The 22688-nt window shown below is 48.3% G+C and overlaps 1 protein-coding gene and 1 long non-coding RNA gene across 6 annotated transcripts in view; one reads left to right on the top strand and one right to left on the bottom strand.

Moving 5' to 3' along the window:
- The window catches only part of KREMEN1 (kringle containing transmembrane protein 1), a 95091-nt gene that overhangs the window by 25651 nt on the left and 46752 nt on the right, over window positions 1-22688 (bottom strand). For 2 of the 5 annotated variants that reach the window (XR_012125473.1, XR_012125474.1), the window contains exons 5-9: window positions 20921-21074; window positions 11804-12136; window positions 10807-11019; window positions 9685-9769; window positions 7763-8081 (exon numbers count right to left, since the gene is read on the bottom strand). Coding sequence is in view for 3 of the 5 variants with exons in the window: in XM_073222597.1 (XP_073078698.1) it covers window positions 7913-8081; window positions 9685-9769; window positions 10807-11019; window positions 11804-12136; window positions 20921-21074 (954 nt within the window). In the remaining 2 variants the exon portion in view is untranslated. Of the gene's footprint in view, window positions 1-4320; window positions 8082-9684; window positions 9770-10806; window positions 11020-11803; window positions 12137-20920; window positions 21075-22688 lie in introns of those variants that run through there. The other 3 variants (XM_073222597.1, XM_073222598.1, XM_073222599.1) reach the window with 3 other exon arrangements.
- LOC140846413 (uncharacterized) lies at window positions 1791-4448 on the top strand. The gene is made up of 2 exons (XR_012125477.1): window positions 1791-2388; window positions 4123-4448. It is a non-coding gene; the product is annotated as an uncharacterized lncRNA (long non-coding RNA).

The following is a 22688-nucleotide window of genomic DNA, read 5'->3' as shown; positions in this document are numbered from 1 at the left end:
TGAATGTGCAGTGATGGGGTCCTTGAGGGTCCCAGGGGATGGGCCACATTTCTGGCAAGTGGATGCCTCACCCACCAGTAGTGCAGGCAGAGTTGAGTAGTTTTAACAGAGACTCGAGACAGAATGGCCTGCAGAGCCTAAAATAGTTACTGTTTAGCTTTTGCAAAAAAAGTCAATTAACATTTAATAAAGAATCAATTAAGTGTATCAACGGTTGCTAATGCTAAGTATATCCATGGTTTGGCCTAATTTGAACTTTCAGGTAACCTTGCTTATGGCTTGGTGTAGCAATTCCAAATCTGAAGTCCGTGGAAGGGTTTCAGGGGTTCTCCGAATCTCCAGAATTTCTATGCAGATTTCTGTAGGTGGGGTCCTTTGCGGGGAGAGGCTTGATAACGTTCATTTGATTCTCAGAGATCTGTGTCCTCAAACAGGAAGAGAAGGGTGGGTTTGAAACCTTCTTCACTCCAGGCAAACTAATCGGTAGTTTCTCCGGGCTGTCTGGAGGCAGCACTCATGAGGTGAGATACCCGGGAGGCCGCAGGGCCTCCCTCAGAGCCCAGCCCTCTGCATGTGGGACAGGCCTACGGTGAGACAGGAGGGAGCCTCACCTTTGGGGCCAGCAGACACAGGCTGAATTCTGGCCCTGCCCTCCACGGGCTAGAACACTTCTCAGAGCCTTGGTTCCCGGGCTGGTTTGTCCCGAGGATGACCTCAGGAATGCTTGCTTGTTGAGTTTTGGGCACTGTGTCTGGCGCACACGAGTACTGAAGAAAAGGTGGCTGCTGTTATCATTAACAACCTTGGTCATTCAAAAGCCCTTTCCTCAGCTCACCCCAGACACATAAAATATGGCCCCATATTTGGCTAAATATGAGCTTCGAATACTCCTTGCATGCTCCTGATCTGATTTTATCTCTGTACTAGCAACTAAGGCAAGTCTATTAAACATACTCTCATGATCGCTGTGCAAAATAGCAGGCCCCTATTAAGTTTTTAAAAGTTCAATGGCCTCATTAGAACAGGGACAATGCTAAACATTCCTAAGAGTGAAGAGTGAAATAAGCGAAACCTTAAGCTCTTGTTACAAAAGTCTTGGCTGTTTTGGTTCTTTCTGTTTTTACTCCTGAGGAGTTACTTTGGATATTAAGCTTGGATCTACTTGCCCCCTAAAATGCTGGTCTGTGGAGCCCGGTTCCCCAGCTCAGTCGTCCACAGCTGGGAGGTTCATTCCAGAGCCCGATCGGCCACCACCAGGAGGGCCGACGGTGTCCTGGCTGCTGGGCTGTCCTGGGGACAGGCCTCCCGAACACACACAGGCTGGTCCGTGGCCAGTTCGGCCCAGTGCTGCCTGCCCCCTGTTGCTGGGCATAGTCCCATTCAGCTGGGGCCTGGTGGCTCCAGACAACAGCTGGAGACCAGAAAGTGAAGACTTTCAGCTACAAGCAAATGTTGCTGCTTCTTGAAGTTGAAATATTCTATCCCCAAAGTGTCCCTTTCAGCCAAGCAAAAACAATCCCCCATGGGGACCCGACCCTGTCACAGAGGAACAAAAGCTTCCCAGTTCTCTGAGTCCCAGACGCTGTCTGCAGTTTCGGGCATGAACAGCCCAGTAGGGAGAGGCGATGATCATGTGACTTCCAAGCTTGGAGACAAGGTCAGCCTTGTCCAGCTCTTTTCGTCTCCACAGGAAGAAGAGCCTTTGATTGCCCGACAAAGGAGGAGGCCCGTGCTGCCCCAGTACTGACTCCCGGGTGGAGGGTCTCAACGTCCGCATCTCTCAGGTTCGGGAGAACAAGGAGCCGAGGTCAGGGCGCGCCGTCCCCAGAGTCCCCTCAGATGGGTTCGGAGGGCTCCTGCTGGTCCTGCTTTAGGCAGGGCAGTTGCACATTCTGGCTGTGTTTATTGATTTTTCTGTTGTAGGCTAATCTGTCCCTAAGAAATTCCCCAGCAAGGCCACCCCATCTGTGTTCTACTGGTCATTAAAAATATTTTCCCATGGAAGGAAAGAGCTTCTGGGAAAGAGAAGGAGAACCCAAGAAGACAAACAAGTGAAGCTGGCCTTGGGGGAGCCATGGCACTGCAGCAGCCCCAGACTGTCAGTTCAGGGCCAGCTGCAGTGGGCGCAGGCCAGAGTCAGCAAGGGAGAGCATCTGCGAGAGAGAGGGGCTCAAGCTTCAGATCGGGATGCTGCGCCTTCGGGGGACATATCTGGTCAAATTGCTGTGCTACACACATTTCTTCCCCCACCCTCTCTGTCCTGCAGTGAATTTCCAGAGTTGATACAGCCTTGCAGTTGGATAACAAACATACTATTGAAGGTAAAGGAATCAGCCATTGGAACTTGCACAACCTTCTACGTGTGGACAATTTATTTCAGAAAAGAAGGTAATTACCAGCCACACTTCTCAAAGTAAAATTGTTGTCAGACTTCAGTGAGCATCGGCGTCATTCAGGGACCGGCTTCCCAGGATGCTGATTCGGCAGGTCTAGGGTGGGACCCGAACCCGCACTCTGAACAAGCACACGAGGGATTCCGAGGCAAGTGTCCAGGCACCACTCTGAGAAAGGGGTGGTGCTGCTCTTTTGCTGGGTTGGCCTGTGTCCCCTTTTCTCCCCGCTGTAACCAGCTAGAGCAGAGAGACTTCACCTGGCAGATCATCTCCTGAGAATTTGGAAGTGGGGCTCATAGAACCAGCAGTGTGTGTGCCTGAACCGGTCAGGCTAGAAGTTTGGAGGGAAAGTTTCTGGCTTCTGGGGCTGCCCCTTCTATCACCCACCACCCACGTCCTGTCTGGGCCTCTCCTCATCTGCCTGCCTGTTCTGAGACTCTGTCCTCAGCAGCCTTTTGGGATGGCCCCAGACACACCCCACATGTTGCCTGTGCCCCTGTTTCCATGCACTGTGCTGCCCAGGCCTGACCCTCCTCCACGGGTCTCAGGCTGCCTGTCCGATGCCTACTGGACAGCACTGCCTCAAGGTCCTACAGGGACCTCACTCGTCTTAGCCCAAACAGCACTCAGCATGGTTTCTCTCATACCTAGCACCATCTGTGTTCTTTTCTTAAAGAATGGTCCCTCTTCCCCCACTGGCACCCAAGTCAGAATACTTGGGGGTCACCCTAGACATTTCCTTGCTCTTGAATCCCTCCTCCCGCCTTAGAATAACAGGAACAGCAGCCATTTATTGAAAACATTCTATAGGTAATGACTCATCACAGCTCTGTGAGCCAGGTCCCTTAACTGTCCCCGCTGACAGATGGGAAACTGGCACACAGGGCTGGGTCACTTGCCCAGGTCATGTGGTTAGTGGTGAGGTTGGGGTGTGACCCCAGGCCATCCCGCCTGAACACATGCGTCTGGCCTGTGGACATGGCCACTGTGTCCCCCTTGGGTCCCCCCTTCCTCTCCAAGCGGGTGTGGGGCCCGGCCAGGTCCTCAGTGTCTCTCTGCGTATCTACGAGCCTCCTAGCTGGCCTCCTCACCTTGGGTCTTACCCTATCCAATGTGATTTCCCTGATGGGAGTGGGAAATCCTTCTAAACTGGGAATCTGATGTCACTTCTCCGGTGAAACCCTTCAAAGTCTCCCTGTTGACGCTCTCTGGCCACACAGCAAATGAAAGGTGGGAGCTGAGCCCTGGTGGGCGGCTCCAGGGCTGTGCTCCCAAATACCAGTCCCTGCCCCTCTCTGAGCCTGTTTCCTCACTGCAAAATGGGGATGACAGCGCCATTGAATGGGTGCTAGGGTTTTCATGGGTGTGTGTGGTGCCCAACAGCATGCTGGGTGCAGAGTGGGCGACCCATCCATGAACATCCATTACTATTATAAAAAGAAGAGGGTGGGGAGAAAAGGGGGGAGGTACGGATGCTCTGAAAGGCCAGATGAAATCCACATGGGATAGTAAGTATATAAGCACCCCAGGTACATTTCCCCACTAATCTGCATTACCTTCTGAGGCACAGGCACCGTCAGGGTTCACAGGAGGGGAAGCTGAGGCTGAGAAAGGGACTGGCCATTCACGGTCAGCTCAAACTTAGGCCCTTCTGAGAGCAAAGACTGTGCTCGTGCCCATGACCCACTCAGGTCTGAGGCGTGCTGCTTTGGAATTCCAACTCTTTTAGACCTCAGCGAGTGAGCCCAGCTGTGGGTCAAAGCCGTGACGAGGCCCGAGGGAATCTGGAGACACTAACAGGAAGGACCGAGCGAACGGTGAGGCCTGGCATTTGTGCAGTGAAGAAGACCGCATGGGCTCCCACACGCGGCCCCTTCCTGGGGCCCGGAGTGCGCCCGTAAAAACGACATGCTAGGGAGCATCGCTGTTTCTACAACAATGAGAATATTTATTTTCTCCAGACAGTAAAAATAACATTTTCCTCTCTTTTGTAAAAGTACCATTACATTCCATTTTCTTAAATAACAAAATCCTAAAAATATATATTAAATTGTATACAGTGCGTCACACTTCATTTTATATTTAAAAATACATGATGTTCCTATTTTATTCTCAAAGTTGCATATTAAGAGCATATTTACAAATAAAGCCTTGTCATCCAAAGTCAAAATCCCTGTGGGAAGGTGAGTCTGGATGTGGGCAGGTCTTGACACTGCATGTACCCCGAGACAGCTCCCCGGGCGGGCAGGGAAAGGGCCCCCCACTATGTGCTCCTGGAGACTATCCTTTCTGAAGCAAATTCACCTCGGATTTTCCCACACACACTTCTGCCTCACTGAGTATGTTCCACTCAGTGAGACAGAGCAGGTGAGCTGGGCTTCCCTGGGTCTGCGGGTCGAGAGTGAGGCCCCCTCGTCACCCTGGGGCAGCCCACCTCAGTGGGGAGGCGGCCGTAGCTGGAAGTGTCGAGAAATACCCCGCGCCAGGGCAGCTAAGCCGGGAGACCTGGCCGGGAGGTAGAAAAGTGAGGAAGGTAAACAAAAGACACCAGAGGAACAATCAGAAGGTGAAAAATTCCCAAGGCAGCAACAAAACCAGACATCAAACCCCAAAAGAAGACAGGCACCCAAGAGGTGCTGGCTGGCCGGCTGGGGAGTGAGGGGCCGGCCTGGTTCTGCGGGAGACCTGGATGGCCTCACCAGGGAGGGGCACGGGATCCCCAAGGCCATCTGCTTGTAAGTGCTTGGGAGGGTTAAGTGCCCAGGGCGCAAAGGAGCCCGGGCCGGCCTGCGTGTCCTGCTGGCGCCAGGGTGGCCGACCCTGCGGGGCTAGGCTGACTGCCGTCTAGGACTGACAATGGGGCGTGTGGGTGGGGCCGTGGCTCAGGTTCGGCCTGCGGGCCTGACAGCTGCACTTGCTGGTGCTTTGATCTTTGTGGGTTTCTGGCTGACTGGAGTCTTGAGCCAGGGCCCACACTTGAGCAGTTACAGCAACCTGGTCACTGTGCTCAAGCCAGGAGAGTGGCCTCAACCCTGTTCAACAGGACAGGGCCCCAAGGTGCTCACTTGTGCTGCCTCTGCTCCCTGTCACCTCAGCGCAGAGCCCTTGCGCAGGATGCTTTAGAGGGCTGTCCATGGGGTCCCCACACCCCACCATCCCTCCTTCAACACCTGCTCTGTGATCCGTTAAGTTACATTTTTCAGGTTCACCTTTTCCAATCACCTCCAACCCCACTTGGCTCTAAAGTAGTTTCTCAAAATACCCAGTGCTTCCCTCCTTCGGTGCTCCTGGAAGCACATCTGGCCTCATCTGGCATGAGTTATTTCTTAGGTGCTTACTTAGCTGCAGGGGTCCCTCTGGGGGGTGTTGCTGACAGGTTGCAGCCGAGGCCATGCCAAGAATGCTGCAGAGGCATTTAGTGGTTTGGTGAGTGACAATTTATGGCCCTCTCCCCCCACACTGTCCTGAGGCTGGTTTAGGTTTCCAGGGGCTTCTCCTTGGACAGTCTGTCAATCCTGGCTGCACTGGGCTGTGCCAGGGCCGGCAGGGAGGAGTGCACTGGGGCATTGCCAGCACTTCCAGGATCTGGGAGGAAGGCTGCTCCAGCTGCAGGCTCAGACACATGCTGGATTCAGGGTTGGTCTCTGGGACCCGAGGTGTGAAGTGGCATGGTGGACTCTCAGGATGCCCCAAAGATCAATGATCAGAATAAGCCCTAGGCAGCTGAACAGCTGCCCCCCACACTGGCCAGGCAAACACCTCCCGGGGCTAAATTCCATGTTCCCTTTGTGCTGCAGACAGATCTATCCGCTGCACAGGCCTTTTGTGGCTGCATACACCTCACACTTGTGCTGAGAGGAGATTCCACAAAAGCCAGGAATAGCTTGGTGGGGAAACTGCACATGTCAGTACATTTCCAGGGGTCCTTGTAAGGGACAGGCCTCTGTCTCCAGACCCAGGGGCCTGCAGACAGCTGCTCCAGTGAAATCAGCCTTCCCAGATCAAAGCGTGAAGACAGCACCCAGCAGCTCTATCCCAGGACAGGCCTCCCACTGACCCTGGGGCAGCATCCTGCCCTCCTGTGGACCTGCTACTCCATTTCCCTCTCCCAAGTGCCCCTCTGCTCTCCGGCTCCTAGCATCTTCCCAGGTTCCCGTGGACACCTCCCACAAGGCCCTCTGCCTTTCTGGAAGTAGCTGGGAGCACATGGGCTGCCAACATGCAGAAGCCCTGGAAAGGCTGCAGCAGGCAGTAGCTTAGGGACTCAGGGAAGGTAGGCAAAGTGCCCCCATGAGGGACCCGTGAGGCCAGAGGCCCAGTGAGGCCCGGGTCTGAGTGCCCCTGGGAGAGTCACGCTCTGAGAAAGGCCCAGGTTGTTCTCAGCTGCTGCTACTGAAGCCTGCTTTTGTATGGTGGAGACTTGTAAACCACAGATGGCACTGACTCTCCCAACCGGGGGCCACTGCCACTGCAGCTCTCCATCTCAGGAGGCCTACCCCTGGGGGGTCTCCAGGCCTGCCAGCCCCCCTACCCTTGGAGGGTCTCAACGTCCCCAGGCCTCCCTCTCACCCTTCAGGCCACCCTTTTCGATTCACTTCCCTGTCTGGGGGGCAGGCTGGTATGCAACAAGGGTCAAGAGCCCTCTCTCTCCCTGCTGGACCATTCTGAGAGCAGAGAGCACAGGCCATGCGGCATTTTTCATCTTTTAAAATGAGGGACACCTCAAAACGAGGAGGGGCTGCTGGCGCCTATGGCTCGCATAGTGCTGCCTAAATGCTAAGCCTCAGTATTTACAGTGTTCCCACTGAGAGTCAGCTTAGAGAATCATGGTGCTGACAGGGGCCTGGCTCAGGTGCCACAGGATCAGGAGCTACCTGGGAGCAAGGCCAGACAAATCCAATCTAACAAGGAGTTACTGAGCACCTATAAAATCTTTCAGTAAAGTCTGCTGCATGAATATATGGACGGATCTTTTATATGACCACTCCTCAAGCTTGTTCTGCTGGCCACCAAGCTATAGAAAGAAGACCATGTGTGGAAGGAGTCTGATTTGATCCGATGGGGGTTGAAAGACCCAAGTCCCAGGCCCTCCCAGGTAGAAGAAGGCCTGTCCTCATCTAGCGCCCAGAGGGCAAAGCCCCAGAGTCCACACAGAGCACAGGCCCTCTTTATACTCCGAGGGTGCTAATGCCCAGGAGTACAGAGCCAGGCCAACCCTCAACAGAACCTCAGAATTCTCTCCATCTGGCCCTGTTGCAAACCATAAGGACCAGGAAAAAGTGATCTGTGTGTGGACAAAACAGAGGAGAAGCAAGCAAGACTCAGCACACACTATACCTACCCCCCACCCACAGTCGTCTAGAATGTACCTGAGCCCAGTGCCGGACACAAGCATCGCTGTCATCTCAGCTCCACTGTCCTGACAGCGCCATTCTTAGCTCAAAGAGAGAATGCAGGGAGGTCCTGGGCCTTGGGACCTTGAGTCTCAGTCCTAAGTGCAGCAGATGCAGCGGGAGCCTTTAGTCACTCACGAGAGGATTACGGTCATCCTGTTGACTCTGACCCTTGAGCTTCTTCTTAAAGATGGAAATGGAAGTCGAAGGCTCATAAAAGATGCTCCAGATCTCCCCTGACGTCCCTGGTCGATGACAGTCCCTAAGGTCCCCTGAGGCAGGAACACGATGGGACCTGCAAAACAAAAATGACTTGATTGTTCAAGTAGAGTGGAACAAAACGTCCCAAACAACCTACCGCCTCATGAGATGCAGACACCTAAGAAATGGGGCATTCAGTGAGGTGAGGCCCGGCGGGCGCCTTTACAGTCCTGAAGAGCCACTGTGCGAACAGTGTGCCCTGCGGTGGGGGAGCACCGTGGGGCAGAGCCCGGCTCAGAACAGCACATGACTTTCCAGCTGGCAGAATTATTCAGATCTGGAAAGGGCTGGCTTGAGAAATTAGGAGTTTTCAAATTCTTTTTTTTTAATAGAAGAACTCTTTCTTCAAATGATATTTACCTGGAAGCCCACCTAGCTAAAACAGGATAAAGGTAAGCCTATTCCACTTAAAGTGGGTCCGGCCTTACCACCACCAACCACCTGCCCCTGCCCCCCATCAGGCCCCTGGGCTGCCTGGCAGGGAATTTGCAGGGGATTCGCTTCCAGTGACAGACGGGTCGGGCACGCGCCGCAGAGCCTCGGCCCACTGTGAGGCGCTGGCCCACAGACGGCCTCCTCTTCTCGCTGCTCTAGGCGACTTGAGGACAAGGTTGCACCTGAGAGGCTTCAGCTTTTTTCACAACTCATAGGAGTTGTGACTTAAAAAAACAAAACAAACAAAATCTATATATGTAAATGGCATGAGAGTGAGCTCAGCAAACAAAGACATTGTTTCCACTCAAAAATGTAAAGTGCAGTAGGGAGAGGCCTATGGGTGGTCCCAGCCTGGCCAAGGGCAGGCAGCCTTCACAGGGCAACGGAGGAGCCAGCACTGAACGTATAAAAAGCTTGTGGCAGAGGGCAAATGAGAAGGTCGGGAAAAGGTGACTTTTACAGGACACCAATGTTCAAGAAGGCCTTGAAATGGAGAGAACATGTATGTCAATTATATCTCAATAAAACTGGGGGGGGGGAAATAAATGGAGAAAGCCCAGTCTGGCAACCACAGGACAGAGAGTCGGGGTGAGGGGGAGGGCGGTCTAGAAAAAATTAGAGCTCCCCTCTGTAAGTACACACACACATCAGCAGCACGAACGATCACCCCTTTCCTGGAAGGTGAACCTGTGGAACCTGAGCAGTGAAGTAAGAGAAGGAAATTTTTTCCAAATTGGTCAGAATTGAAGGATGAAGCTGTTAAATAATTGCTGTAAAATAATTATTAAGTAACAGTTAATATAATCTTAGAATTCTCTTCTAATAATATTTTCCAATTTCTAGAAGGCATCAGGAAATATGCATGGTGGTATCCTAGGAATCTTTATTCTTGTATAAAGATCTCTTTATGGGACCAGCACAAGCCAAAAAACTGGAAATTGCTGCTTCTTATGCCCAGATGGTTTCAATCCTCCTTGAAATCATTCCTTGGACACAGGAGCAAACACAGCCCCTCAAACCTTAGGGAGATTCGCCCAGCTGTGCATTTCCCTCCACAGAGAATGAGGACTGTCTCTGCCTTACGTTACCTAGGACTGTAGTGTCAAGTTCTGACATTACAACTGTACCCAGACAAATGAAATACAGTACAAAGCAGTTCTGAGCCTTCCCGGCCTGGAACTGGGCAGCTCTCCTGTACTCACTTGAATGTGACGTGCAGAAGTACCTTGGCCACAATGGCTGTGACTGTGAGGATGAGGAGTGTTGCCAGGCCGTATACTGTCCATCCTGCAGGTACAAAAGTCAGAGTTTACCAGACCTGTTCAGGCTCAGTTTTTGGAGGGTGGCCTGTTGGGAGGTCCCCAGTGAACACTGGCAGCTCAGAGAGACAGGCTTGGCTGAGGAGCTCCAGGCAGGGATGGGCACCCACCAAACCCTCCTGAGAGCTGGGCTGACACAGAGCCCCGAGCCTTCTGAGCGCCTCACTCAGCTCTAGAGCGCCCTCTGGGAGAGAGGCAGGTGGTGTGGTCCACAGTGGTCTCAGCTCACTTTTGAGTTGAAAGGGATGGTGTACATTCTGTCTCTACCACTGAAACCACCATGCAGTCACTGATGAGTTACACTCTTTGGGCCTCAGTTTACTCTCAGAGGAAGGAGAGGTGAGACCCGTGGAATCCCTCAAGGTTGCACAAGCAAGGGGTGTGCTGGGCAAGCACTGGAGGGACTCTCCTCCCTGACCGTCTGCAGTGCGTCCTGCAGGGAACGCCTCTAGGCTAGGTAATCACTTACAGTACTCGCCAGCTCAACCAGCTCATAAAGGATCCAACTTCCTCAGTAGAAAAGAGGATGGAAGGAAGTATGTTCCCAACCAAGTTAGCCAGCTTAAACTGCACGACCACCACCCACCTTCTGTCCCTCTCTGCATCTCTTTCTTCATAGCTCTTGTCACCATCTGACTTAGTTTTGCTTCTCGTCTTCCTCCTCCCACTCATGAGCCACAGAGGCAGGGATTTTGTGAGGCTCACTGCACGGGGCAGTGCCCGCATCAACACCCAGCACCAGGGAAGCATGTGCTTGTCTTCTGTGTGCATGGATGAAGAGAGCTCTTGCAATGAATTAAGGAGCTACAACTTGGGGCTCTAGAAAGGTATCTTTCTCAAAGTTAGAAAATGCTGGATTAGCTGGTCAATCATAACGTATGCAACCTAAGCTGGATCTTTGCAGGTGAGCACTTTCTCCTAAGGACTAAGAAATCAAGCTAATGGGAAAACGTCCCTCACAAGCCAAGACCAATAGGGCCACAGAGCCAAGTGCCCCCAACCTGCCTGAGAAGAACGCTCTGGCTTCCATCCCCCTTCGTGGTGACTGGGAACGGCTACCTGGGACGGTCTGGGGTGGCTGGCTGGGGCTGGTGGTGATGACATAGAGCACTTTCGAGGACCGGGCAGCACTGATGCTGAGGTTGGCCTGCTCTGTGATCACCTCGGCCAGCGTCTGGTTGGTGGTGGGCCTCTCCTGTGGCGGCTCTTCTTTGACGGCTGGAAGATCAGAAGGAATTAACTGGGGGAAAGCTGACAGGGGCAATGCAGAGCTGCCGAGGAGGAGGCCCGGTTATGAAGAGAAGGCAGTGTTTTCTGATTCAATTCTGGGTGCAGTTCTCTCTACTGATCCCACTGGCCCCAGAGCAGGGAGCTGTCAGCTTCCAGTCATTTCACTGGTCTCTTCAAGGACGCCTGAGATGCTTTATCATTTTCCTACCCTTGCACCCTTGCAGCTACACTCCCTCTGCTTGGGAAGCCCTCTTTCTTCCTTCCTATTGGCCCAATTCCTGCCAATTCTTCAAGACTGTCTCACCTGCGGGGAGGCCCCCTCCCTCTGACTTCCTGCAGCACACACTGACTCAACTCTTCTCAAGCCCTCTGACACCCAGGACCAAGACCAGGTCTTACACATGCCCTGTGTTTCTCCTGTGTTGGCAAAGAGATGCGCCCAGCGCACATGTGTTCATACTACAGGGGCTGATAGGGACCCCACCTTACGGTGGTTTGAAGAAAGTTGGGAAACCAATCTTTTGGGATCAGCTGGGATACCGAGAGGCGAGAGGATGGACCAAATGACCTCTTTGGGCCTTCCGATTTACCAGCCTCAGCTCTTCCTTTGAGTTGTTCTTTTAACCATCCCCATGAAAACTGTTGTTAGGACTACTAAGGTAGCAAAATTGACCTTTGTGACTCACAGTCCTCCCGGCAAGAACCGCCCAAGGTCCCCAGGTCTCCTCAGTGTGAGACAGGAGCCCAAGATGCTGGGGCCAGGAGGTCTCACCTTGGTATAAGACAGCAAATCCCTGGGCCTGATTGATGCGGTCAGAGAAGAAATACAAAATGACAAAATCCAGGGAGATGTTAAAGGACAGAGGTGGACGGTTCCTTCCATTGAAACGGACCAGGACGTGGTGGGTGTAGCCGTCCAGTAGCTCTACCATATCAGCAGAGTCCCTGATGTCAAACAAGGTGAAGCTGAAGTGGATGTGGGAGGCTCCGGGCACCCGGATGGTCCAGTAGCAGACCCTTCCCGTGGCGTAGGTGTCAGGAAAGTCAGGGGAATAGACCACTGCAGTCATGGCTGAGTAGTTCCCACCACAGGCGCCCACCAGAGCTGCAGAGACAAAAGAACACTGGCCCTCAGCCTGGTGCTCAGCCCCAGGGCTCACTCCAACCTGTTAGAAACAAAACTCCTTCTGGTTAATATGATCCAGTTTGGGATACTGTTTTTTTGTCTATAAAGCCAGGGTGTCTTATGTTTTAGGACTGAGTCATTTAAACCCGGAACAAATGCCTATGAAGGCTTTTCTTTCCTGCCCAGGAGACCTCAGAATCAGCACACAGCACAGTGGTGTGGTCTCGGCAGGCGCCAGCCCAGAGCCAGCGTCTGGGTTTGGGACCAGCCGGGCCATGCAACCCCCACGGCCTGTGTTTGTCTTCCTGCCTCTCACTTCTGCTGGTTTTGAGGCTAGAAAGTCCACACCTGTTACTAGATCACATGAAATGTGTGAGGACTGATGAGATAAAGTGTATCAAAACATTGGGACCTCTCTGCAGGGGAGGCACTGGATGAGGTAAAGTCATGAAACAAGAAGGGCTTTACAGCTGTCTGGGATTCCTGACACCTTAGGGGTACGATGCTCACGTGAGTGCCCACACTCACTCATCAGGCAAGAAACCGTGGCACAAGAAATGGCTTTCTGTGTAGAGGAAACACACTCGGTTCTGACACTCTGTACTAAGCACATCTGATTTCTTTAGACTCCCATTTTTGATCGGCAGGTTCTAAGAAGGGGACACAATCACTTCACTGTATCTTAAGTGGTGCATTGTACACAAGATACTGGAAATGGTAGTCCTTTAGAGGGCACATAAGGGTGGGATTTAAAAAGCAGGTTTTGGGGGAGTTCTACTTCCCTTTAGCATATAGAAGGCAATAAGAGAATTTTGCTTTCATCTTAATGAGAAAAAGCTCAAAACTTTTCTTCAACCCATTAGAACACTCAGGTGTCAAGACAATCAAGGGAATTTAATTCTAAAAAGTATGAAGTCCCTTCAAGGAGAGCCAGGAAACGTAAGGTATTTCATTTCTGACAGAGCCTGAGAGGCACAGGTGGCCGCCACCACAGTGAGTAAGAAGAGAGCAGCTAAAAGGCGGAGTGTGGGCTTGCCTCTCAGTCTGGAATAACCGGGAGGCCCAGACACAGGGGGAGTCTGCAAGCAGTTCTGCACTAGCCTCCACCCAGTGCCCAGGAGAATGACTGGGGTGGGGAAGGGGCCCAGAGCCCCCTTGGTGCCACCAGTGTGCCAGGAGGCAACCAGCTGCTGCTGGGGGACGGGCATGAAACACTGCCTGCTTCCTGGACCCTCCTCTTAACAGAAGCAATGGCCTCAAGCTGCTGGGGGTGGGGCAGCGAACCATCCTGCTCCCTGGGCCACTGGAGGGTAGAGGCGCAAACTGTGTGCCGCTACAGTGGGAGTGGGAAATTGTTCCTGCCAAAGTAACAAGGCAAAGGTCCACTATTCCTGGGAGAAGAGAAGAGGCAAAAGCCATCAACCCCTAGTTGCCCTGTGCCTCTACATCCTGTGCCAGTATGAAGCAGTGGTCACTACCCCGGGGGAAGGGTAGGCAACTCCCACCTTCCCGAGAGCCACCACGGAGACAGGCAGTGTTCGGTTGCAAGAGAGAAAAGGGGTGTGCGGAGCGCTGAAAAGGACCCACTTCTGAGGCCCAGGAACATGTCCTAAGACTGAGGATGGGGCAGGAGAACCAGGAACCCCGACCCCATTATGAGCACAGTACCAAGAAACAAGCAACAGCAGGCTTACCACTGAGAGATGGGAAAGAGTATGGAGAAGGATACCTTCTGTGGCAAAGGCATCTGCTCAAAGCTGAGGACACCGAGAAAAGCCCACTGGCATCCTGGGCTCCACTCTGAGCACAAAGTAACAGCCACCCGTCACTGAAGGAATCTGAAGCCTTATGTGTGTGGAGGGGAGAGACAGAAACAATGAAATCCGAACCCAGCATAACTACTGAAGGAGTGGCTCAATCCCCACACTAAGCAGGTCTGCCTGTCTCCAGGGGTGAATTCTATTTACCCAGTCGCTACTGTTCTTCTACACATTGTGAATGACATTCAGGAAAATAGTGCAACATGCAAATAAAAGGAAGGAAGGAAGGACAGAAGGATGGAAGAAAACAACAACAAAAAGACTCACAGTCAAGCAATAAAACAATCTACAGAACCAGATTCAGTAATGACTCAGACATTAGAACTATCAGACAGGAACTTCATGGTCAATATAGTCAAGGATCTAGTGGAAAAGATGGACAGCACGCTTGCACAGGTAGGAAATTTCAGCAGAGATATGAAAACTGAAAAAAAAAAGAGTAAATTGCAAATGCTAGAAATAATACCAGAGATGAAGAATTCCTTTGATGGGCTTATAAAAAGACTACATATAGCTGAGGAAAGAATCAATACATTTGAATAAGTCAAAGGAATTATCCAAAATGAAACAGACAAAAAAAAAGTGAAAAAAACAGAACAGAGCATCCAGTAGTTGTGAGATAATATCAAATGATCTAACAATATGTAATCAAAGTTCCAGAAAGAGTAGAAAAAGAGAGTAGGGCAGATGAAATACTTGAAAACAAAACAAAGCCAAAAACAAAGAAAACACCTAGACACATAGTCAAATGTTGGAAACCAAAACAGAAAATCCTGAAAGCAAGAAGGGGAACAATTATATACAAGGGAACAAAGATAGAGCAGTCATCTCTAGAAATTATGCAAGACATAGACAAAGGTGCAACATTTTTAAGTACTGAAAGAAAAAAAAAAACTATCAGTATAGATTTCAATATCCAGCAAAAATACTTTTCAAATATGAAAGTGAAATAAGGTTTCCTCAAACAAAAACTGAGAGAAGCCACTGGTATCAGACCTGTATTACAGGAAATGCTAAAGAAATTTCTTCAGGCCAAAAGAATATGTCTGATGGCAAAGAAAAACATGAAAAGATGTTCAACATGGTTGGTAATTACAGTAAGGCAAAGTAAAACCACGATGAGTTACCTCTACACACCTGCTAGAATGGCTAACATTAAAATGATACCAAAGGCAAGGATGGAAGGTTCATATATTGTTCGTAAGAATGCAAAATGGTACAGCCACGCTTTTGACAGTGTCTTATAAAAGCTAAGTATATACTTCGATATGACCCAGAAATCCTACTCCTAGGTATGTACCTAAGAGAAATGAAAATATGTTCACAATAACACCTGTACATGTATGTTAACAGCAGCTTTATAGCATCTTTAACACAGACAGACCACTATTTATCAGTTGGTAGGCAGATGAACAAACTGTGATACATTTGTACAAAGGCATGCTTCTTAGCAATATAAAGGAACTCTGGAAACAACAAAGGTGAACCTCAAAAGCATTAGTCTAAGTGGAAGAAGCCAGACACAATAGTTAAATACTCTATGATTCCATGTGTATGCATTCTTCAAAAGACAAAACCAGGCAGATGGAATACAGATCAGCCGTGGCTAGAGGCTGGGGATGGGGGGAGGAACGACCACAAATGGCAAAGAGAACTTTTTGAGGTGATGAAGATGCTCTTTATCTTGACTGTGTATGTACTTGTCAAATTTTATTCAACTGTACAACTAAACGGGTGATTTTTACTGTATGTAAGTTACACCTCAATAAACCTAATTTGCTTTTTTAAAGGAAGCTTTAGATCAAGACTTCCTGGGTTCTAACCCTGACTTTACCATGTATGAACTATGAATTTGAGCAAGATACTTAACCTCTGTATACCTTGGTATCCTCATCTGTAGAATGAAAATAGTAATAGTTTCTCCCTCATGGAGTTTTACAAGAATTACAATGAGTTGATGCATGTAAAGTGTTTGGTACAGGATCTGGCACAGAGTACAAGCTCAGTGGTAGCTATTAGATGATGATGATGATAATTACTTGTAAAGAATTAAGTATTTAGGTGAAAATGAGATTTCTACAGCAAAGGCAGACCTTAAACTTAGAACTTTGGAGTTTCAGATGTGTGCCATGCGGGCAGTACATCCCATACAGCAATTTTGAGAACAGACACATGACCACTATGATGGATGATTAAAATTCAGTGATAATTTGATAGGAAACTTGGAACTTCGGAATATATTCAAGATCTTATTTTTTGAAAATGAGATTAGCCTGACACATACAACCTGGGCAGGGGGAGGATCTGGAAAAGATGTGGGCAAAACCTCCAGTGGCAGAAAGCCAGTGTCTGCCGCCTTCTGTGCTGCAGCACCTTTTCCACCCCCGGCCCTGCCCTTCAGTATTAGCTGAATACTTTTCTCTAGGAATAAGCTTCAGGCATCAGCTGGGACAGCCAGCTTCTCCCAGATGCAGCTGGGTGCTCTGCTTCCAGACACAAACACTAATGGATGTGTTTTGGGAAACAAACCTTAACCAAATGGGTCCCAGCCATGAATCAGACTGCATTGGACTGGCACCAGGGAAGGTGAAGAATATTACTGTATTGCATCAGTTATAAGACATTTGAATCTTTAAAAGTGGGATGCGTCTTTCAATCGATACATGTCATTGTCTAATTGGAAGCAATTTCTTTTTCGCAGTGGTAATGTGAAATAATGTTGTGTTTTACAATTGATGGCATCCCAGAGGTCAGATCCTACCTGTCATTAGGCCCTCAATGTTTTTAGCCACTGATCTCTTCCATTCACACTTAAACATAAGTTCGATGAAAGCCAGATCTTAATCTGTGGGACACTGGGCAAGCTATAAAGGATCCTGGGTCTCAGTTTTCCCTCATGCAAGTAAGGACACTATCTTCTTCACAGTATGAAGAGAATAAGGGACAGAAAACAGGGAAAGTGAATAGCACGGCGCCCTATAAATGAAATTCTCAACCATTTTTACAAAGTAAGGCCCTATCTGTAACCTCGGGGCTGAGAAGCTAAGGGGGATGGGAGAGGCCGGCCTGCGCAGTCTCTGTACCCCACTGTTGACTTGAGCCTGTCTGATCTTTTGTTCGAGCTTATCTGATCTTTCAATAAATTAAATCCTGGAGGAAGCAGAGGCTCTGAAACTCCACCAGTGCTGTATTTATACAGCGACCTCCCTATGCTCAAGAAGAGCTTGCAGGAAAATCAGCCATAGAGCCTATGACAAATCACTTGATGTGGCAATGATGACTGAGCAGAGAGGAGCTGCCTAAGAGCCTCTAGAGATGAGGGGCCTGGAGCACTCTCCTCAAGGAGCGGAGAACAGGAGGCTCTCTGACATTCCAGCTGAGCACCGGGTTGGAGCCATGCTGATAGCAGAGCCTGTTCTGGGAAACAGAATGTGACTGGTCTCTTTCTCACCATCTAACTTCTCCTCCGGTCCCTTTAGAGAGACCTCTTTGCCCTCCCAAAGTATGGGACGGTCTGCAGGCCCCATCTCCAAAATGCTCAGCCTTATCCGTGGGTCATCAGGATTTCCAGGAGGCAGTATTACAGCTATTTAAACTATTTTACTCTCTAGATGAAACTTTAGACATTATTTCTACATTGCTACACTGTTACCTTTCTTTGCAGACCTGAGGGGTAGGAGTTATTACAATTGGCTATTGTTAGGGGCCCCTGACAATCAACACACAGCAGGGCCTCTGAAGACCAGCCTCTCAGAATGCCACCCTTCCCAGTTCTTGAATTAGTGGGAGCCAGAGGGGGCAGCTTCTGGAAAGCTGCAGAAGGGGCAATTTGATAATAATCAGAAAAATGGGGCAAATTCTGTTCATATGGTTTTAAATTATGAAACTGGATCCATTATTATGACCTATCTTATTATTAATAAAAGGGTTCTAGCTGTTGAAAGTAGAAAAATAACAATAACCAGGCAAACTTGGGGTTGAATTCTGGATTTGGCACTCATTAGCCCGAATAAATTATTTTATCTTTTGATCCACAGCTTTCTTGTAAATAGGGCTGTGCAAAGGCTAAATAACATAAAATAAAAGCACCTGGCATCAAGACTAGCACACAGCAAGTATTCAATAAACCGTAATTATTTTCATTACAATTAATTTGCTTTAGTGTACCTCTGTGTGAGGCTCAGTACTAACTCCTAGATAAAATTCCAGGGCCAAATCATACTTGGTTGATGACTGACTGTCAGCTAAATTACTTCTTTTGATACCTCCAGTAGAGGTGCTATACTAAATAAAAGAGATTTTTATCTGTCACACAGCAGATTGCTAACTGAATGAAAGATTATTATATAAAAATATATTCTATTTTTTTGTTAAAATAAAATTCACCATTTTAAAGTGTACAATTAAGGGGTATTTAGTATATTTGAAATGCTGTGTATATACATTATCTAATTCCAGAATATTTTCCTCACCCCAAAAAGAAAGCCCATATCCTTTAGGCGATCACTCGTCTTCTTCCCCAGCCCTTGGCAACCATTAATCTGTTTTCTGTCTGTTTGGATTTTATGGATTTGCCTATTCTGGACATTTCCTATAAAGGGAATCATAAAACATGTGGCTGGATGTGTCTGGTTCCTTTTACTTAGCATGTTTCCAAAGTTCATCCATGTTGCAGCATGTCTGCCTTGTAGCTGACTAATGCTCCATTACATGGATACACCACATTTTGTTTATTCATTCTTTAGGTGATGGACATTTGGGCTGTTGCCACTTTTTGGTTATTATGAATAAATGCTGCTATGATCATTCATGTACAAATTTTTGGGTGAACTTGTATCTTTAACTCTCTCAGTGGAATTGCTGGGTCATAAGGTAACTGTGTTTCATTTTAAGGAGCTGCCAGACTTTTTCCAAAGCAGCTGTACCACGTAACATCTCCACCAGCAACATAGGAGAGTTCTGATTTCTCCAGTCTTACTAACATTTATTTTCCATTAAAAAAAATAAACACTATATTGTTTTTAAAGAAGAAGAGCAGGTAGTGAACCCACACACCCTGCTTGTGTTTACTGTCTAGTCCCATGGCTTGTTGGCAGTTGAGTCCTGGCAAGGTGTTTATCTTCCCCATGTCCCAGGACTTTATTCTGTAGAATTAGAGTGTTAACAATAATGCCTTCCTCAGACGGCTGCCAGGAGGTCTTAACATGATGATTTATATAAAGCCTTAATACACACAAGGTATTTCCTTTCTTTTTCCACTTAAGGGTATACCAGGCAATCTGTAAGCTCAGCAAACACACTCTCCTGAGTCAGGGTGTCAGGCAGAGGACTTTCTATCAATGAGCTCCGGAAATAAAAGGTTAAAAAGATGTGCAGTACATATTGTTTGCCAACCATTCTTCCTTAAACATTGCCAAGATTCAATCTTTAGTTTTAACAGAGGTACTAAATTATTTGTCTTGACTCAATAGGATGTATAGGAAGCGGTCTCCAATGGACACATTAACTAAAAAAGACCAAGTAACCACATGAGTTCCGCTTCCCAGTCCTCCTGTCCTCCCCACAAACACGCACACTTCAGACAATGTCACAATAACTTGTGAAAGGCTCAGTTATAAACCTTGGCTCGGCTTTACAGTCACCATATGTACTGGTTGAATTGTGTCCTCTAAAAGGACCTGTTTAAATCCTAATGCTTGGTATCTGAATGTGACCTTCTCTGGAGATACAGTCTTTATAGGTATAATGAAGCCATACTAGGTTAGATGGGCCCCAAATCCAATGACCAGCGTCCTTACAAGGAAATACAGAGAGACAGGGACGTAGACATATGGAGGGAAGGTGGCCACGTGAAGGAGGAGGCAGAGACTGCAGTGATGCAGCCACATGCCAAGGATCGCTAGCAATGCCAGAGGCTAAGAAGAGGCGAAGGATTCTTCCCTGGAGCTTTCAGAGGCAGCACTGTCCTGACAACACCTTGATTTTGGACTTCAAGCCTCCCAAACTATGAGAGAATAAATGTCTGTGGTTTAAGCTACCCCGTTTGTGATCATCTGTAATGGGTGCCCTAGGAAACTAATACACCATAAGACACGTTTGCTTAAAACAGCCACTCTGCGTAAATGAGATGTCATGAGCGTATCTACTGTAGCCTAAAGAGAAACAAGGACACTATAGACTCTATAGTGTATCTTAGTAATCTCAAGCTTTTCCTTCTGTCTGCCTCACTGTGACTATGTCGTTTCTACCACTTTAAAATCTGGCGCTGCATAGGCACTATGGCCCCTCACAAAGCCTCAGGATCGCTGAGTGGATGCAGGTGGATTTTGATGAGGGATTGGGAAGGCAAGTGGTTAGAACGTGTGTTGGAGAGGCCAAGGCCCCAGATCCATACCCTAGTCAGAGTGCACCCAGCCTCTAGCCCGCATCTCACAAACACGGCAGATCAGAGAGGCGGAGGGTCGGGGCCTAGCCGTACGGGCCTGGGAAGACAACATGAAGCATATGCTCTCTTCTCAGCTGCATCACAAGGAGAAAGAAATCCCAAATGCCTGAGAAAACACTATCAGGGCTTGGAAATTACATTAAAACAAGAGGAGCTTAAATCTTCTCATACTGAGCAGTTATATCAGCGTTTCTCCGTTAAACTGGAAAGGTCACCTTTTCTAGGTTGTATAAGTACCTCACAATAGGCCCTGTCACTTTGAAGCACGTGGCAAACTGTAATCAATTACTTTTTAAACATCCACCCTCCTTTCTAGAAGGCAGGGCCTGAGTCTTGCTCAGTGTTTTATCCCCCGGGTCTGGTCAGTATCTGGCCTGTGGTAGGGGCTTAATAAGTGTTGCCAAATGAATGAATGAACGGAAGGCAGGGAGGGTGGGCAGGTTTGTTCCCTGGCACAGGGGTCCTGTGTCTTGAGTGATGGGCACAGGGCATACTCACTGTCAAAGAGGATGATCCTGCCATCGCCACCACAGGGCTGGGTGTGATCCCCAAAGCAGACACTGTTGCACTCGGTACTGGCTGCTTCCCCATACTTCCAGTAATCAGGGTCGTTCCCACAGAAGCAAGCATAGCCTGACTCCATTCCGGCAAACTGCCACAATAGAGAAACAGCACTTGGTAAGTCACTCTAGGGTGTCAGGGTCGGCCCCCCACAAGCAGCAGCCTTGCCTTCCTGCTCCGCCTTCCCTGGGACCTCTCCCTTGTCTCACTCACAAGACTTCATTACACACTGACCAGTAATTACATTTTCCCTTCAGCCAGCATCTCTCTCTCTTTTTTTTTAGTTATTGAAGTATCATTGATATACAATCTTATATTGGTTTCAAATATACAACACAGTGGTTCAACAGTTACCCATATTATTAGATCCTCACCTCCTCTATATAGTAACTTACTCTCTGTCAACATAAAAAGATGTTACAGAATCATTGACTATATTCTCCAGGTTGTACTACTATCCTTGAGACCAACTTATATTATGATTGAGAATTTTTGTGCTCCTTTATCCCCCTTCTCTCTCCCCACCCATTCACTCCAACCCGTCCCCCATGGTAACCACTGGTCACTTCTCAGTGTCAATGAGTCCACTGCTATTTTGTTCCTCCTGTTTTCCTTCATTTTTATACTCCACAAATATGTGAAATCATATGGTATTTGTCTTTCTCCACCTGGCTTATTTCACTGAGCGTAATACCCTCTAGATCCATCCATGTTGCTGCAAATGGCAGCATTTTTTTAATGGTTGAATAATATTCCACTGTGTATATGTACCACCTCTTCTTTATCCATTCGTCTGTTGAGGGACACTTAGGTTGCTTCCATATCTTGGCAATTGTAAATAATGCAGTGATAAACAGAGGGGTGCATGTATCTTTTCAAATCAGGTGTTTTGTTTTCTTTGGCAAATTCCTAGAAGTGGAATTACTGGGTCACATGATATTTCTATTTTTAGTTTTTTGAGGAACCTCCATACTGCTTTCCACAACAGCTGTATCAATTTACATTCCCACCAACAGTGTAGGAGGGCTCCCATTTCTCCATGTCCTCGTCAACACTTGTTATTTCTTGTCTCTTAGATAGCGGCCATTCTCACTGGCGTGAGGCGGTATCACATTGTGGTTTTGATTTGCATTTCCCTGATGATTGGTGATGTGGAGCACCTTTTCATGTGCCTGTTGGCCATCTGTATTTCTTCTTTGGAGAACTGTCTGTTCAGGTCCTCTGCCCATTTTATAATTGGGTTATTTGTTTTTTTGTTGTTGAGGCATATGAGTTCTTTACGTATTTTGGATGGTATATATACTGGATATATATTTTGGATAAACCATTTACAAATATATTCTCCCATACTGTAGGCTGCCTTTTTGTTCTGTTGATGGTGTCTTTTGCTCTACAGAAGCTTTTTATCTTGATGTAGTTCCACTTGTTCATTTTTCGTTTCCCCTGCCTGAGGAGACGTGCCCAGGAAAAAGCTGGTCATACTCATGATCAAGAGATTTTTGCCTATGTTTTCTTCTAAAAGTTTTATGGTTGCATGTCTTACATTCAGGTCTTTGATCCACTTTGAGTTTACTTTTGTGTATGGAGTTAAACAATGATCCAGTTTCATTCTCTTACATGTAGTTGCCCAGTTTTTCTAACACCAGTTACTGAAGAGGCTGTCTTTTCCCCACTGTATATTCATGGCTCCTTTATCATATATTAA

Source organism: Manis javanica, chromosome 15, assembly GCF_040802235.1.
Source record: "Manis javanica isolate MJ-LG chromosome 15, MJ_LKY, whole genome shotgun sequence".
In the NCBI taxonomy this organism is placed as follows: Eukaryota; Metazoa; Chordata; class Mammalia; order Pholidota; family Manidae; genus Manis; species Manis javanica.
Note: the sequence above shows the minus strand (reverse complement) of the source record. Positions and strands in the feature narration are given on the sequence as shown.